The sequence below is a fragment of the Cygnus olor genome, chromosome 7 (assembly GCF_009769625.2).
Source record: "Cygnus olor isolate bCygOlo1 chromosome 7, bCygOlo1.pri.v2, whole genome shotgun sequence".
In the NCBI taxonomy this organism is placed as follows: domain Eukaryota; kingdom Metazoa; phylum Chordata; class Aves; order Anseriformes; family Anatidae; genus Cygnus; species Cygnus olor.
Window position 1 is genome coordinate 21,149,805 of NC_049175.1, and position 17,015 is coordinate 21,166,819.

General features: G+C 41.1%; 1 protein-coding gene across 6 annotated transcripts in view; it reads right to left on the minus strand.

Annotated features, from left to right (window-relative positions):
* Positions 1–17,015, minus strand: part of LGI1 (leucine rich glioma inactivated 1) — a 30,267-nt gene that overhangs the window by 4,449 nt on the left and 8,803 nt on the right. For 2 of the 6 annotated variants that reach the window (XM_040563596.1, XM_040563598.1), the window contains exons 2-5: positions 6,875–7,324; positions 6,425–6,496; positions 2,373–2,444; positions 2,198–2,269 (exon numbers count right to left, since the gene is read on the minus strand). In XM_040563596.1, coding sequence (XP_040419530.1) covers positions 2,198–2,269; positions 2,373–2,444; positions 6,425–6,496; positions 6,875–7,065 — 407 coding nt within the window. In that variant the 5' untranslated portion in view covers positions 7,066–7,324. Of the gene's footprint in view, positions 1–2,197; positions 2,270–2,372; positions 2,445–6,424; positions 6,497–6,865; positions 7,325–8,705; positions 8,773–8,890; positions 9,802–10,243; positions 10,484–17,015 lie in introns of those variants that run through there. The other 4 variants (XM_040563597.1, XM_040563595.1, XM_040563599.1 and 1 more) reach the window with 4 other exon arrangements.

Genomic DNA, 17,015 nt, shown 5'->3' on the forward strand with positions numbered 1-17,015 from the left:
TTATATTCCACTGTTAAAAAGCATACTTGTATGTTAGAAAACAGTGACTTGCCTAGATGGTACTGTACATGGTATTTGCTTTATAATAAGAAAGTAAGGGTTGAGTCAAACATGCAGTTATGCTTACAGACAGATACTTGCAGTTATGCAAGAAATGCAATTGAAATGATACATTGTGCATAGAAATTATTTTCCAGTCCTAACTGTAAGGTTTTGACATTAAATTAGTAAATTAGTTGAAAAATGCAATCATGTTAATTTTTCTTTTCCTCAGTCTACCCTAAGCAGAAAATGAATCGTGTTGCATAACAAATACTAGATGGCTCTATTTTACAATAAGGACACACTGTAATTATCAAAGTTAATTGCATAATAAAAATACAAATGTTTGGATAGCTTGCTGTATTGCAAAAGCTTTACTGCGAAAAGGAAGTGAACAGAATAAATAGAGCAAAGTTGATATTCCCCTCTAACTCAATGGAACTCATTTCTATGGTTGTTTACTATGATTCTTTTTACTATATTTGATGTATCACAAGTACCCTCCTGTTTCTTAAATGAGAAATGCCTCAGGATGCCAAATGATTATTCTTAATATGTAAGTACAATTTCCCCCAAAGGGTGGGGAGTAGTTCCACAAACAGATTAAACTATTCACATTCTGTTTTTAATGGACCTGCCTTTGCAATTATTCTCTGAAAAATTCTCATTGTCTTGATGAATAACTCTCCATGTGCAATAGCAGCATGCTGCACAAATCTATGTCCCAAAAATCTGCATACGACCACATGCAAACCACAATGGCTCCTCAAATGTGGCTCTGTCTTTTGCATATGTTTTCTTTTATGAAACTGTTGAAGCATCCCCGGAAACCAACATAACAGTCAAGACAAGATGTTACTCTTGGACTGCATGCTCTGTGGTGAAGAAACTGCCTTCCTCAAACTGCCTTCCTCTGTGTTAGAAAAGCAATTTGCTCACTGGCAGTAACAGCTACTAAATAAATAAATGAATATAATAAATAATGTACTGGAACCATTTGTGAATATAAAGCTATTCATGTGCATAAATATTTTGAAGATAGGGTCCCAGTTACCAGCCTTATCCTAATATTTGCCTTTTTTAACACTATTACAATTACACCTGTACCTATAACATGGATTTTTATAGGATGTGCACAGCCTGTTTATATATCTTTTTCCCTGTCTTCCTTCTGTTCCCTTCCTCAGACCTAAATCCATTCTATAAGTAACTTTACACAATAGTAGTCACAGTAGGCTCAGTTTGAGCCAGCTGTGAGTCTTGTCTACTCTGATCAAAAAGGAAAGGTTTTATGGTACATTTACTATGTGGTGAAGGCTTTGATGAATTGCAATTAAACCATTATATTTATGCATTAACTATTTAAAATTGAACCTTTGATTTCTCCTGTGTCTAAATATATAAAAGAAAAAGTTAAATGATCCTCTTTCAAAACCCGCCTTGAGGTTATTATGTTAGGGCCAAGAGGTCAGAATCTACTCCCCTGCCTGTGACAGACACCCTAAGATATATGCTGCAGAATGCAAATGCTCAGTGCTGGGTATAAATCCAAAGGGTAGGCCCTGGTGTCAGTGCTCAGGACATGACAGCCCATCGTGGGCTGCTCTGGCTTCAGGAGGTACAGCGCAGGCTTTGAAGCAGTTTCTGCTGAAGCCTAAGGGCCAAACAACTCGGAAAGAACTGGATGGCTCTGATATTGCCATGAATCCAGGCCAGACTGTGGTGCATGTGGCAGACTTGCCTCTGCCCCTCTGCATCTCCCCACCATGGCACCTCATAGCTGATCACTGCCTTCTCTTGCCTCCTCTCCAAGTCACAAACTCAGCCTCGCTCTCCTATCTCATCTCTCCAGTGCCCAGCTGCCCGACCCACCCTGCCATCCCTGTGCCTCCTTGCTCAGCTGGAAACCTTGAGAGCCCTGAGCAAGGAGAGCCAGGGAGCTACTGCCACAGCTGTTTGGGTCCCAGCTTTCTACACAACCACAGTTTGGAAGTCTTTGGTGAAACACAACGATTAGCATTCTAATTAAATGAATATTAATATTGCTTAAACAAATAAATATAGCTATATATCAAAATGCTAAATTAAACAACACAGTGCTTCAGTTACTATGTTAAATATACCGAGTATGAATATATTCAACCACTTTACTTACAGGTGAATTAAAGATTTCAGTCCTCTGAAAGTATTTCTTGAAATTGACTTAATGCTGTTGTTCTCTATGAACCTGTAATGGGTCGTAAAGTCATTCTGGTCAAAGCAGTGCCTGGAACTTGGAAGCCCACCCACTCTCATCAACAATGCCAGGAAATATTATTTTGTTCACTCACAAATATTCTAGATGAGGAAGGCCCATGAAAGCATCATCACTAATAACATCAAAAGTGTTGGAGGTAAACAACCTGTGTAAAGAAATGCAAAACAAAAGACTGTTAGTTTACTAGCACCTTTAGAAAACGGTTCAGCAATCCATACCAGGCCAAACTTCAACTGACAGTTTTTGTGGTTTTGCCTATGCAAAGCACTACAGGATCATCAGACTAAAACACACTGCTGACACATTGCACCATTGTCTGGTGCAGTGGAAGGCCCCAGCAGCTCACTGCTTTGCATACTGGCGCCATCTGATAAAATTCCATTGACTTCTGTAGGATGTAAGAGTGGGTTTATCACGCCAATAAAACAATGGCATTGTACAAGAGCCACTGAGGACATACTCGGATGACAATGAAATGTTCAAGTACTAGAGAAGTCTAAAATGTGTCGAAGAGCACTTACTTCTGATGACAACATGGGGAAAGCTTGTTAAGCCAGACATCAGGTTGAATTGACACACCTGACAGGTAGGAAAAACCCTTAACTTAGGAGTTAAACTTGTGAGCATGTTTGACTTGAGGGTACTAAGAGTTTTCTGAGAAAAAATGTGAAATTTCTTAAGGTTATTTTAATTCAGTCAGTGTTCAAAACAGAACTATTTTTTAAGACCGCATTATACCTGCTGGAGATAGCTTTTAGTAGGTGCACATATTTTTCATCCATCTAGCAGTAAAAATACTGGCAACACATTTAATTTTATGTAATCTTGTAGCCATTAGAAGGGGACTAGGATTGATTTTTCCAGCTTTATTTATGATATTCAGCCTTGTTTGCATTCATCCATTTTAACTCATCTCGGGACTGCCACACCCTTAATATGGTGGGGCATTGTCAAGTAAGACAAACTTTACTTTTCCACAGTGGAACACCAGATGCATACCTATATTTTATTCCATTGGACCTGATGGATAAATAGACCTACACTATGACATCCTTAGGAATTCAGGAATTTGAGATTTCCAAGTATGAATTAATACACTTAATGAGTTAATCTCTTCCTTTGAAGTTTGCATTAAGAATAAATTCCAGTTGGTTTATTTTTCTTGCTTGGCTATTTCAGACTGTGCTTTTTCCACTTTGAATATGTCTCTATATAATTACAAAATATATAATCAGGAAATTCTTCCTTTTTTTTAGATACAATAAGATTTCTCCTAGAGAAAATAAGTATTATAAAATCTCTGAACCAGTTGACCAATTTGGTAAAGCCATTTTCTGCAAATCGGCTTTCTTTTCTGATGTGATTTCTCTGGATAATTTTTATTTTTCTGCACTCTACCCTCCTTGTATATTACAAGAATAGGGTAGTATCTCTTTCAATAGCATGGCTGTTTTAGAGATTGCCAGGTTTATAGCACAGGTCTTGCACTTGGTGAGCTCATTTACCTCCCATCTCGTACCTTCCCCCAATGGCTGTATCATGTATTTGATGCGCAAAGCATCTTTTCTCCCACTCTCTGACCTGAACCACCAGATCTGCTCAATCTGTGTTCCACTAACTAGCTACTTGTGGGGTGAGGACAGAGGCAGAAGATGCTGCACTGTAGCTAGGGACCATATTGCCGAGCAGGAACTGCACTGCTGGCTGGTATGAATCCTGCTGCCACGATTACCTCCCTTCTTGTTGCATGCTTCCATGTTATAAGGGCACCCTCAGCACGTTGCCTGATAGACGCAGCTACAAGTGCTGGAGATGAGAGCAGGGCAATGTTCTCATTTAGGGAACACTCCTGCTGGCACTTCACTCTGTCTCTGTAGGTCCTGAACATTTTTGTTGTCACGTGAAGAGCACAGAACACACCCTCTGCACCATTCAAGAAGAAAAGCTCTGCTGTCCTGGGACTTGGGTGTAGTGTTCAACAGAACAAGACCATGATTTTTCCAGGGACCATTGCCACTACTACAGTAAAAACAGTAGTAAATAATAATAGAGGCAGACATATTCCTCACTCAGAAATGTGTGGTTGGCATACTGGAGATACCAAGTAACATTTGGACTTTAAAAATGTAATGCTGGAGACTGTTATGTAAAAGTATGTATAGGCTGCTAAATCTTGCTTGTGGCTAAATTAAACCTACCAATATAGCTATAATCACGCAAAGTTAGAACTTACTTTAATTAACCAGAGATTTCCATATTCTTATTTGCCTTACTCTATCTCCCGCCAAATGTGGAAATTTTTATTTCCCACTTAGAAACTGGAGTTGGCCCCATGGCTAGAGTCCTGCTTCTACAAGCTGTGTTTAAGGACTCATTTGCCTTAGATCAGCAGCCTGACTTTCCAAAGATGGCAAGCAGCTCAGCTACCATGTTAGAAATATGTCTGGAAAAGTATTCAGCAGTATTTTTAGAAATGCTAGGTAGCAGAGGTAAGTAATCTGTGGATCGTCTGCACCATTCTAACAGACCACTTGTCAAAGCCCATAGTGGAACAAAAACTGTTTTTCTGGGGGTGCAGCCTTTGTTGCAGCATTATTAACAGCAGCTGAGGACATGCGTTTCAGCGAAGCATAAGGCAGACCATGCAGATCATTGCCATGACCAAAATGCCAAAACTCATTGTCAGAGACTAGGAGCCCTCTGTGCCAGGCACTATAATGACTCAAAATAACCAGAATGTGTCTGTCCTGCTCCACCCTACCCAACCCTGCCTCCCCTGGCAGTGGGATTGCTAAGTGTAGGTGGCACATCGTAGCCAGGAGAGATGATTAGCATGTCCTACTCGCTCATCAGATACAAGCTGCACCACTGCTGCTATTTCTTTTTTTCTTTCTTTTAAAAGACCTATGGCAGGAAATGTGTGAAATTTGTCCCATTTGTGATCTGTGACCACCAGGGAAAATATTCTCAGGAATAGAGCACAATGGAAAAGCATTTAGGTTTCCATAGTAACTGCATTTACCTATTTACCCTGTATCCAAAATTGTACAGTATGTCTGCACCTCCTTATCAGCTCCACTTGAGGTAGCAGAGTACAGCTCGGGTCAGGGCTTCAGCTATCAGCGCACTGGCAGTTTAATGTGACAGCCTTAGGGCTCCGATATATCAACACTGCACTTCTGACTACATTCAGAGTGCATGGCAAGTCAGTCCAGGACAGATGTCTAATTTTGATTTTGATCACATCAGGGAGTCTTTCTGGCCAGATTTCTGAGACCAGTCTGGATTTCTGAGACCAGTTTTTCAGGCTGGTGGCACATCCACTATAAACAGTTCAGGTTACACCCCCTCTACCTTTGTATAGCTAGCAATTATATAATCATATGCCCACATTTCTAGGAAAGTCTGTGAACCTGTAAAAATCCTATATAGAAATGCATCCAATTTTTGAATATCCAGAAATACTTTCTTCCTATGTATGCCTCACCACAGTATTTGATTTTGAAATGATAGCTTTTTAATATATTTTTTTAATTAGAAGAAAATGTTCATTACTTTTATGCATTTTCAAAGAACATGAAATAACAAATAGGATCAAATCCAGAAACCAGCAAGGCAAAACTCCCACTGAAGTGACTAAACTTCCACAGAAGTCAATGGCAATTTTACATGGCAAAGGACTTCAGGACCTGTCCCACCAAAATGAAGGGCCTGATCTGAGGGGTTCTGAGCTTGCAGGCAAGTTGCAAATGGGCACCTTTATATTGGGATCAAGCCCTGGGGCTGCAGAAAAGAAACAAGAATCATTGTTGCAGTGCTCAAATCCCTACTGTGATATTAATTAAAGTATTATAAAGATAGCACACGTTCTGTCACTGAAAGCTTCAGAATGCAATAATTCAAAGTAGCACTGACAACAGATATCCTTGCAAAATACTGAGTACATGCGCTTTGAAAAAATTAAACATGCACTATCTTTCAAATTAGTAAAAAGTCTTGTATTTTGTCATCTGATGAACCTTCTTTTGCTATTTCTCATAAAAATAATGCTGAGACCCTTTTTACACTATTTATGGATACATATACATTTCATAACAGAAATTATATGATAGAAATGTTTCTCACAGAAGCTGCAGAGATGGTGTGAGCAAAAAACTCCCTTCTGGGATTTTAGTAAAAGCAGATCTCACAAAGGATCTGGAAAGAAGAAAAACACAATCTTATATTAATGAAGTCTCATATATGCATGGTTATAATACTGATCTGGTCATCACAGAGAAATGTATTTATGCAAGTACTGAAAATAAAAAATAAAAAAATGGATGTTACAGGTTTCCTATAGTATAGAAGCAGGTATAAAATGGTATGTGTGCACAGACACAGACAGACAGACAGATGAAAGAGATGTAAAAATCAGGATTCAAGAATGCAGCACAATTTTAACACATTAGCTGACGATTCTGAATGCTGGAGGTACTCCCTGCAGCAAGCATCCTTCGGTATGCACTGAAAACACCACACATCCTAGTTCATTTTAAATCATAAATTAAATAACCAAATGCTTACAGCCCTTACAGTGAGATAACATCAGGCGGAACGCTGCGAGGAATAGATCTGGCATTTTCACATAAAGCATTATCTTTGGTACAAGTACACCAGGCAGGACATTTTGGCTTCACTGGTTTCTTCCCTTCAGTCAGCAAAAGCACAGATAAAAGGCATAAGAAATAAGCAATTCTTCTAAAGGGTCTGCTGGCATTTCCCATTCTTTTGATCCGCTCTCGTTCCAGCCAGTTGAAAGAATATCCCAAAACATGAACAGGGGTTCTTTATTCAGCCATTGGATGTCTTTCTATAAGTCCAGGTCAATATTTGTCTCTGCTTTCCCAACCCTTTTCTTTCTCTTTCACTCTGTTTCTGTAGACAGAAACCTGCAGCTGATCTGTGTGTTTCCACTCACTCAGGCAACGTACTGCTGAGAGAAGAGACCTGCGAGGTGCTGTAAGATGGGGAAAATCCAACCGGCTGAAGGAAGAAAAAAAAAAAAAAAAAAAAAAAAGAAAGACTTGCATCACCACAAAAACACTGAGCACAACACAGCATTAGATTGCAAAGTGATGTAACTGAGAAATACACTGCTTTCTGTTTTCACAGGGAGGCCCTTTCCCTGTTGCCAAAAATAGTACAGCATTATGTTTTGCTGGTGGGTGGGTGAGTGGGTGTGGGGTGGAGTATGTGTGGGCGGGGGGGGGATCTGTCATCTTTTACTGGATCCCTACAACCTCAGGAACCTTTGAGAATTATGCTTCGCATATTGCAAGCAGCAGAACTGAGGGCAGTATCCCCTGGAAAAATGAAATCAAGGGAAACCATCAAAAGCATTGCTGCGAAAGCTGTTAGATTAATTTTTATCCTTAGCTTTATTGCACATAGTTGTACCACTGAAAAACAAGCTGCCACACATGGAAAATATTACAATGTATGAGAGAATGCCTACAACTGTCATTCCTAAACAAAATATTTTCTCATGCAAAATAGACCCCAACTGCATTTCTAAGAAAAGAAAAAAAAAAAAAAGAGGGGAAAAAAAACGTTCTTATTTGTTACATGTTTTCTGAGCTGGTTAAATGAAGCAGACCAGGCACTGTTCAAAATGGACAACATTAATTAAAAGTTCAGGTTCAAAATTTATTTGCTGGAGACTGGTTTGATCATTTTAGATTTAAAAAAAAATGTTAAACACTGGCTATGTTAAAGCCGAAGTTAAGAATGGACTTTCTTTGAAAAGTGACAGGATAGGGACAAATCTTGATGGAAACAATGAGTACTTACAATACTGCCTGGAGGCTGCAATTTAAATTAGTGCTAGGTGCAGCACGAATACTTTGCAAGAAACAGCCCTCATCCTGAAGACTTTACAGTAAACTATATTAAATATTTTATGGGGAGCTTAAGAAAAGCAGCACCTAAGTGTTATTATATAAAGAATGGTAAGACAAAACTAATGAGTGCCAAATAGCTGGAAATCCAGATGGGATGTTTTTATTTTATCTGATACTCGATTGCTATTAGAAGAGTTTTGCCAACTTAGGTTTGACACATTCCCTGTCAGACTGACAGCACTGTTTGCATTACACAGATCACGAAGTCTAAGAGGGTCAGCCAGATGGTACAGAAAGTTTGACACATTTGTGTTCGCTATTGACTCCTTCACGTAGACTCTGTCTCCTCACCAGCAGATACTTGTAAGCCAGCTCTCTCTTTGCTGCTGGTTACTTCTCTGATTCCATGTCGCCATCCAGTTCTGTCCCTTTGATCCTGCTCTGCAGGCCATGAAATCACAAGACCAACAACAGGCCATGTCTGTCTTCCTCAGAAATGATACCAGAAAGTCCCTAGCACATACCCAGACATAGATGCCCAGCAGGAATTTCAGGTCCTATGGGTGTGAGGTGGCAACCAAGGACAATAGCCTGCAAAGCAGCAAGAAAAAAGAATGGCAGGACCCCAATGTTACTGACTCCTCGCCTGGCTGTGGCTGAGATCTGTCTCCCCACAGCTGAGAGGAGGCTCTGGACCCACAAAACTCACAGCAGACAAAGGGCCTGCATCCTCAGAGGGACCTGGGATCCTCAAAAATGTGCAGAAAGCTTTCAGAGGGCCACTTCCAAAGTCTCCTGCTAGGAGATGGCTCCTGCACTTGTGCATTAGTGCTCTCCCCTCCATGTGCCCGCGCCTGCAGAAGAAAGGGCAGCTTGCACAGCTCACACTTTCTCTCTCTCTGGTTTGTTTTTTTATAAGCTCTTTATTAATTCAAGTGTGGACCAAGGTCTTTGCTTATAAGAAAATCTTCTATATCAGCAAGTACCTCCTGAAGCAGGATTGACTTCAACTAGTGACACAAAGCTTCTTTAGTACTGAGCCCTTCCACCTTCCATTAGAAAATGGTACAGAATTACAGTAACTAGAACACTGAAATCATTATAAAGCGAAAGTTGATACCTTCCCATGGGTACAAAGGTTACTTCTTGCTCTGGAAATATTATAAGTGTACTACTGAGAAGGACTCTGGATTTGTGGTACTTGTCTGAGCAGGGCACCCCATCTTTGCCCCTCTGAGATGGTCTGTGGCACAAAAGCACAAGCTTCAGTGAGGTGAGAACAGCAAATTCTCTAACTTTTTGCTGAAAGAGAAGAAGGCTGTTGTTTGTTTGTTTGTTTCTGGCAAAGCTACCCATTGCCATGGCAATGGTTTGCCATTGATGTTGAAACCCATGTTGCATTTTCTTAAGCTCATTCACTGAAATCCACCATCAATTACTTAGGCATTTCTTTTCAGTTTATACTCCAGCCACATCGTGACCCTCATGAAAACTTCAGAGCATAGCGGTTTTTCCGTAACAAAAGCACATTCTGCAGCAGAGCCGTAACCTGACTCCAATTTCACCCGTGCAGAGAACCGCCTGGAAGTTAGCTTTCTATTCCAAACTACATGCCAAAACAACTGCTTCCCCCCCCCCCCAAAAAAAAAAAAAAGCAAGTATTATGAATATTTATAACCACTCTGTCAAAAGACAGGCATAAATCACATTTTCCTGGGTCCTTTTGTGCCAAGCTGAGTATCTCATTTCTTGCCATGTAGTAGTTGAAAAACAAATTGGTTCATGCCTGTTCAGAGCCATAACCTGCTCTCCAGCCACCGCCACACTTGGCTTGCCCTTTACATGTGCCATCATTGCTTATTTGCTGGCCACAGACAGGCGCTGGGCTGCTGTGCCAGCTCCTTCTTGCTCGTGCTTCACGCACTGGGTTGGCGCCATGCGAGTCAAAATTTATTTATTTTGGTTTCAGCCTGGTTTAAGCAGCAGGGATGAGGGAGGCCTGGCTTGTGTTGCTAGGTGTGCTTCTCACGATTTGGCAATGCTTTAACAGAAAAATCTTCACCTTGCCACACAACGGAGGTGCTTGCTGGCAGACATGTTCCCATATGAGCAGCGATAAGCCTGTACCGTGCTGCTGGCTGTTGTTATTCGTTCTGACTCCTCTTTGGTACCGTATTAAGAGCAGCACACCGACGCCAACGCTAGGAGCCTGCGTTTTTCAAGCGAGACCATGCCCACAGCCCAGCTCTCCCGGCGCTGGCTGCCAAGCCTGAACCGGGCCCTGCTCGTTTTGTGCTCGGCTCTCGCTGCTGCCGGCTGCTTCCCGTAGCCTGGCAACACGCGGAGCCGCAGGCCCGGCCCCGGCCCCGGCCCCGGCCCCGGCCCCGGCCCCGGCCGGCGCTGCCCTCGTCTCCCCAGCGCGGCGGAGGCGCCCACCGCTCCCTAGCCTGCTTCCCCCCTTTCTTTCGGCTCCTTTATTTTAGCTCAAGCAGGTCTGAGAAGAAGCCCTCAAAAACAAAAAGCTGAGGAACGAGGCCAGTCTGTTCCTTGGAGACGAGGACCTGCTTTTCTTTAATTTTTGGCCTTTTTTTTTTTTTTTTTAAACAGCTGAAAATCATTCATCTTTGCACTACACTGAGATTTTAGTCTTTCCTATACTTTGTTAATACACTATGATATTTGTCCTCTTTAATTTTGACCAAAGCTAAGTAATTCCTGGGAAATAATTATTTCCCATGTATTCACTCTATATGGTAAGAATAATAGCTTATTTATTTCTATTATATCCAAATTGTTTGGTACTTTGATAATATCCATAGTAGTTAACAATCAACCATCTAAGATCAAGTTTGGTGCAGGTAAATGACATTCAAAATTCAAGATACTTTTGCTAGTTGTCATTTGAGGTATTCACCACCTGGTATTGCTCACGCTCTGATCAGATTTAGCATAACTTTTGCAGCTCGGTTTCTAGTCCAAACATATGCATTTATTGTTATTATTTACTTAAAATAAGTTCTTAGCAACTATTCTTGAATATCTGGTTACAATATGAATACTTCTATGAGTAAACCTGTTTGCTGAAATATTTGGGGAAAGCAAACAAAAGGTCATAACATAGAGCCAAAAATTATTTTTAAAATATTGAATAAATTTTTGAGGGATTAACTCTGCTCCACTGGTTGTATTTGCATATTCACATTGGCCCAATATGTTTTCATTACCAACATATGGCAAAATTTTAATAAGCTTCCTGTGGTTTCATGCTGACTACATTTGCCTTTACAGATACATATACTGTTACAGTTATCCTTTACTTTATCCTACTTTTGGAACATTTTAAGAAAATTTTGTTGCCTTTTCCATGTTCAGGATGAGCTGCCTGCACATACAAGGCCTAATCCAAAATCCACTGACAGCAATGGCAAGACTTAGTGAACTTCACTGTGCTGCTCAGTGTTAAGTCCATGATGTTTCACCACACTGATACACAAGAGTCAGAATCACACTGCAATGTTCAGGAGTCCCCTATGAAGAGAACATCGTCCTTGCTACATTACCACTGTGTGCCATCCCTTTCAATAAACAAAATGAAGTCTTTTGGATTCCATATAGTTCTGAAAAGAGCATGCTTCCGGTGGGTCTGGCCCCAAGAGCCGTTGCCAGGAAGAGACCTTCTGCAGGTTAGGTGCAACAAAACTCAAGATGCCTTTACAACAGCTCATAGCACAGAATAGCTTGTGAATTACCACAGAGTTGTCCAAAACTTTTTATTTGGAAAGTTGTTCTAACTTGCTTTTCCCTTCCTGTCTAAAAGCGGGACAGTCAGTCCAATCCCTGTGTCAAAAGGCTGAGAAAACGGCTACTGTAATTGCTGCCAACTTTAGGGGAAAGAAGAACACAGAGGACGGCCTCCTTTCCCTTGCATAAAGGGGTCCCGTCACAGCTCACCATGGAGTTACAAATGACCACCTCTGAAGAGAGCTGGGCCTTAGCTCTCCTGGCCAGAAGCAGGACACCTGCTCTGCTGCGTGTATCTTGGTCAGCGTACAGGTGGCTCTAGGACTGCTCACTGGCTTAGGTGGGCCAGAATTTGACCAATGACAAACAGTATCTCACAAGCTAAGTGCTGTTATCTGAACTATCATTCTTTAAGGAAAAAACAGATGTGCAATGTATGCAAGCTCATCCAACATCCTGGGTAACCAGGAGGGATAAAGGCTAAGCAGCTAGATGCAGAGCATTCAAAATGTACTATGTTTAGATATCAAATGACTTTTAAACTAGTACCACAAAATGTTAAGGACATAGTCTATAGTCCTTGAACAGCTGCTATTGACAATACTGATAATGTTAAGTTTGTTTAAATGTTCTTCTGAATGACTGCTCATGCTGATCTGACTATCTTCCAGGACAGGCAAATCATAGAATCATAAAACGTCTCGGTTTGGAAGGGACCTTAAAGATCATCTAGTTCCAACCCCCCTGCCATAGGCAGGGATGCCACCTGCTAGATCAGGTTGGACAAGGCTGCATCCAGCCTGGCCTTGAACACCTCCAGGGATGGGGCATCCACAGTTTCTCTGGGCAACCTGTTCCAGGGCCTCACTATCCTTACAGTGAAGAATTTCTTCCTAATGTCTAATCTAAACCTAACCTCTTTTAGTTTAAGACCATTCCCCCTTGTCCTATCATTATCTACCTGAGTAAAGAGTCCCTCTCCATCCCTTTTATAAGACCCCTTTAAGTATTGAAAGGCCGCAATGAAGTCTCCCCAGAGCTGTCTCTTCTCCAGGCTTAACATCCCCAATTTTCTCAGCCTTCCCTCATAACCACCTCAGCTCAGTACCTTTATTTTATGTAAGTAAAGAAAAAGAACAAAACAAACAGAAAAAAAACAATAACCATCCTTCAGGTGAGACATGTACATAACCTCAATTACTCCTGGATTGGCCCTTCTCTGTGAGGGAGACCTCACAAATCTTATTAAACCTGTTATTTTTTCACCCTCCACTTCCAGTTCCCTTAGGGGCTGTCCATTCCTGCTCCTCTGAATGGGACTGGATGCCTGTACGAATCCCAGAGCTGGTGTTGCTCAGCTCTTCCCCAGCTCATGCCTTCTGTTTCCCAGCACAGTGGGACCAGTTGCTTTCTCAGGTGTTTAAAAGGCTTGGGAGGTCGGTTACAGAGCACCATGCTTTGCAGCATGCAATCCAGGAGCATGGAGTCAATGGTTCTCCCAAATACTAGCCACTTTCCTCCAGAATGAAACAATTCCTCCTTCATCTCTATTGTATGTGTTTTGCCTTGAAAACACTTACAGTGGATATGTAGAGATGGGAGACAGGAGATGGACACAAAACCAGCAAATGGTTCAAGAGCTAAAGAGAGCACAATTCAAACGTGGACCTGAGACCAAACCTCATACAGAGAGAAATATTAAGAAAGGAGACAATAATACATTGGGTTTTCACTTTCTGCAGAATGTGCACTTTCTGCATCTTCTCAACCTTTCAGTACAACTTTCAAGAAAATCTGCCAATAGTTAATTTATACCCTGGGAAGATCAACACCTCACACAGGCAGCTGGAATAGGGGGCACTTTTCAGCCAGACAAAATGCCCAGCCACTGCAATGGAACTGGCATCAGGCTCATACCTAATGTGTGTCTTGCTGTAGGATTGAAGTGCCCTCTATAGGAACCTCTTAGAGAGGAAAAGTCATATTCAAATATGCAAGCTACTGTATTTTTCCCTGCATGGCCTGATCAGACATTAAAAGTGTGATACAACTGAGAAAATCTACAGTTAATTTATAACTGGAAATGGTCTCATGACTTTTGAAGGAAATGGCATGGTGATATTAAGAATGTAGTTCTATGCAACACTTTCTGTAAGGGGATGGTTTCTCTCTTCCCCACTCTTGCATGGCCTCTTGGTTCTGTTGCCTTCCACAGCTCACTGTTGCACTATTTATGAAATCAGCAGTTGTCCCTAGGAGGTATCTTTCATGACTACACTGAAAATGCAGAGTGATAGAAAATACAGTCCAGTAAGAACCCTGTATCCGAAACACAATGTCCCAGATTTTCTAGTGTGAGCAAGTGCTTTCTGTAGACCCAAAACAACATACCACTGTCACTGCAGCTAAATGCCATTTAATTGGCAGCAAGAAAAGCCTATAATACATTTCTTCATGGAAAAACGTTTGAGATCCTCCAGTCTGCCAAGATGCTAATTAAAAACAGGCGGCACATTATAAAATCCTTTCCTTGACCTGTGCTATCTTACATTGCCCTTCTGTACTTTTTTCATGGCATTGAGTCCCCGTAAAATTATTCTAATCTTTATAAGCTTGTATTTAATTTTCCTTGTCATTTTGCAGAAAGAAAAATGTAACTGATTTTTTTTTAATTTAAATGTACATCGGAAATTTATTTGTTACATGGCAGAGATAACGGGCTTTTGAGGAGAGATTAAAAACAGGAGATTTCTAAGTCCTGAATAATTCACAATGGAAGAAATCTTAGCCCTACTGAAGTCACTCAAATAGTTCAAGTAAAAGCCTCACTGGAGTGCCACTGACATAATGAATTGCACAATGAGAAGGATGTGCCTCATCAAACACATATTACTGTTTTATGGTTGCTAATCAAAATGTTTCGAAAAGCTGGGATTTGGACCAGTGCTGAAACATCTTAAGGTTTGTTGCTGATAGCTCCACAAGTGTATCTTATTGAAGTGTTTACTGTTTTTAACACTTCAATAAATTTGAAAAAATACCTTATTTCCCTAAGAAATAATCCCTTTTACCTCAACTGCTAGACAGTCCACTCTACCCCACCCTATGGTGGGCTCACTGTGGCTGTACAGAGCCCAGCGCAGGTTCTCCATCAAAAATGACACAGCACCCAGCTGAATGCCCTGCTCCATTTCCATCCAAGCCACAACCCCCTGCTGAGGAGACTTTGGAGGGCTGAAGAAGCCTGCCACATCTCTGTTTGTATGCCAACGTGCTCTTTCCTCAGTACAGCTTTAAGGAAGGATTTGCTCTTTTGGCTGCCTGGCTCTCCCTCTGCAGTGGGAAAGCAAAACCAACAAAACACTGCATCTAAGAACTGGATGTAATTTTTAATGTAATTTTCAGCTCTACAGAGGGATACGTGTTTTAGTTGTGACTGCTCAGAAGCTAAAGGATTTTCCCTACTTTGTGCATAATATTTAAGACGTTCAGATTTTGAACTTACAATGCTTCCTATATATCACTTTCCTAAGACAAACATCCAAATGCCATACAGCTGACTTTCTTTTAGACAGCAATCACTGTTAGGCAGCTGCAAGTTTCCACTGTTGTTGCCTTTGTGATTTAGGCAAAGAGACATTAAAACTGGAGGGCCTAATTCCCAGTCTTAATATAATACATCAGGAAGAAGTAATAAGCTCCTTTATGAAGCAATATAGCTCCCCAGTTAAATAAGTGGCACACACTCCTGATTAAACAAAGGCATATGGGGCTTTTTCCTAAGCATTGTTTTGAAGTAAAAGGATGAATATGGGAGAAAGCAAAAAGGACAAGAAAACAGGAGTGGGAATTCAGAAAGAAGGCAGCAGGAACATCACAGAAGGAGAGATTTTGGACCCTAGGCATTGCAAAGAGGATCCTGAGAAAAGTCTCTGGAGAACTTCCTGGAGCAAGTATTGGCTGAAAAGAGCGTGGAGCTGCACATAGTCTCCTGCTGTTTAATTTGCTCTTCACTCAGGGAAATGAATGCTGTGCATTCTCTGCAAATAAAAACTGAGTCCAAGATACCTGATTCCATTAACAATTTATCTTCTTAAACAGAAAAATCTTAAAGATTGACTTTTTAGGTAACTGTTCAGGTCAGAAGTAGTAATAATGCTCTACTGCATGCTTCTGACACTTCCACCTCCGCTCGGGGCGAGGCAGATCTCCCTTCATAGATGCATTATATATATTAAGATCTTTCTCTAGAGAGCGAGCAAGCTCTTCTATATATAGCCTCTATTCACAGGCAAGCACCACAACCACTTATTCATTCTTTTCATGCTTTACCTGCTGTTTTCAAGGCTGCCCTGCTGCTAAAAATAGCTTCACGTATTAGAGGAGGGTTGCTATAGATTCAGAATGGGCGATGTCGGGAAGCAGCTCAATCCTTCTGCCGAGGACAGGGAGGACCCACGTGGCTGTGGCTCGGCGGGGCTGTGTTACTGTCTGTGACCTGGGCTCTGCTGCCCTTTCATAAAGACACTCAGGCTCCAAGGTGGGGATATTTGCGTTGTTCGAAGACTGCACAGAACTGCAAATCTGAAACACAAATCACGGATGTGGACTCAAGTGTTAAGGCTTTGTTTTTCCAACGAGACTGCTAGATCACTGTACTACAGTACCTGCAGATATTAATAGCACAATAGCTTCTTTTTAGATTGGGATAACAATTTCATATGTTGTTTTAAGGGCATATTTTTCTGCAGGCATTGATGTCTCCAAGTCAGAAAATATCAAAATGCTTCGCCAGTTGTTCATAACAGAGAGCTGAAAGGATGACAATTCATCAGCTATTTGATTACCTTCAAGACAGCAATAAAACCACATCAAAAAATTGCACTACATACTGTTGTTTTGAACTTCTGGCAGTGTGTCCTCTGGCAATGCTGACAAAGCTAATGTTAATTTTGGAAGTTACCTCCCTGTCTAAAATTTAATGGATAATGCAAATGAAAAACTGCTTATGCATAACTATCCAGATCATACACTGCAAGTGCGCTATAGATAAGTGTCATTTGATTGTTCAGGTTATGAAACCTAAGTTTTCA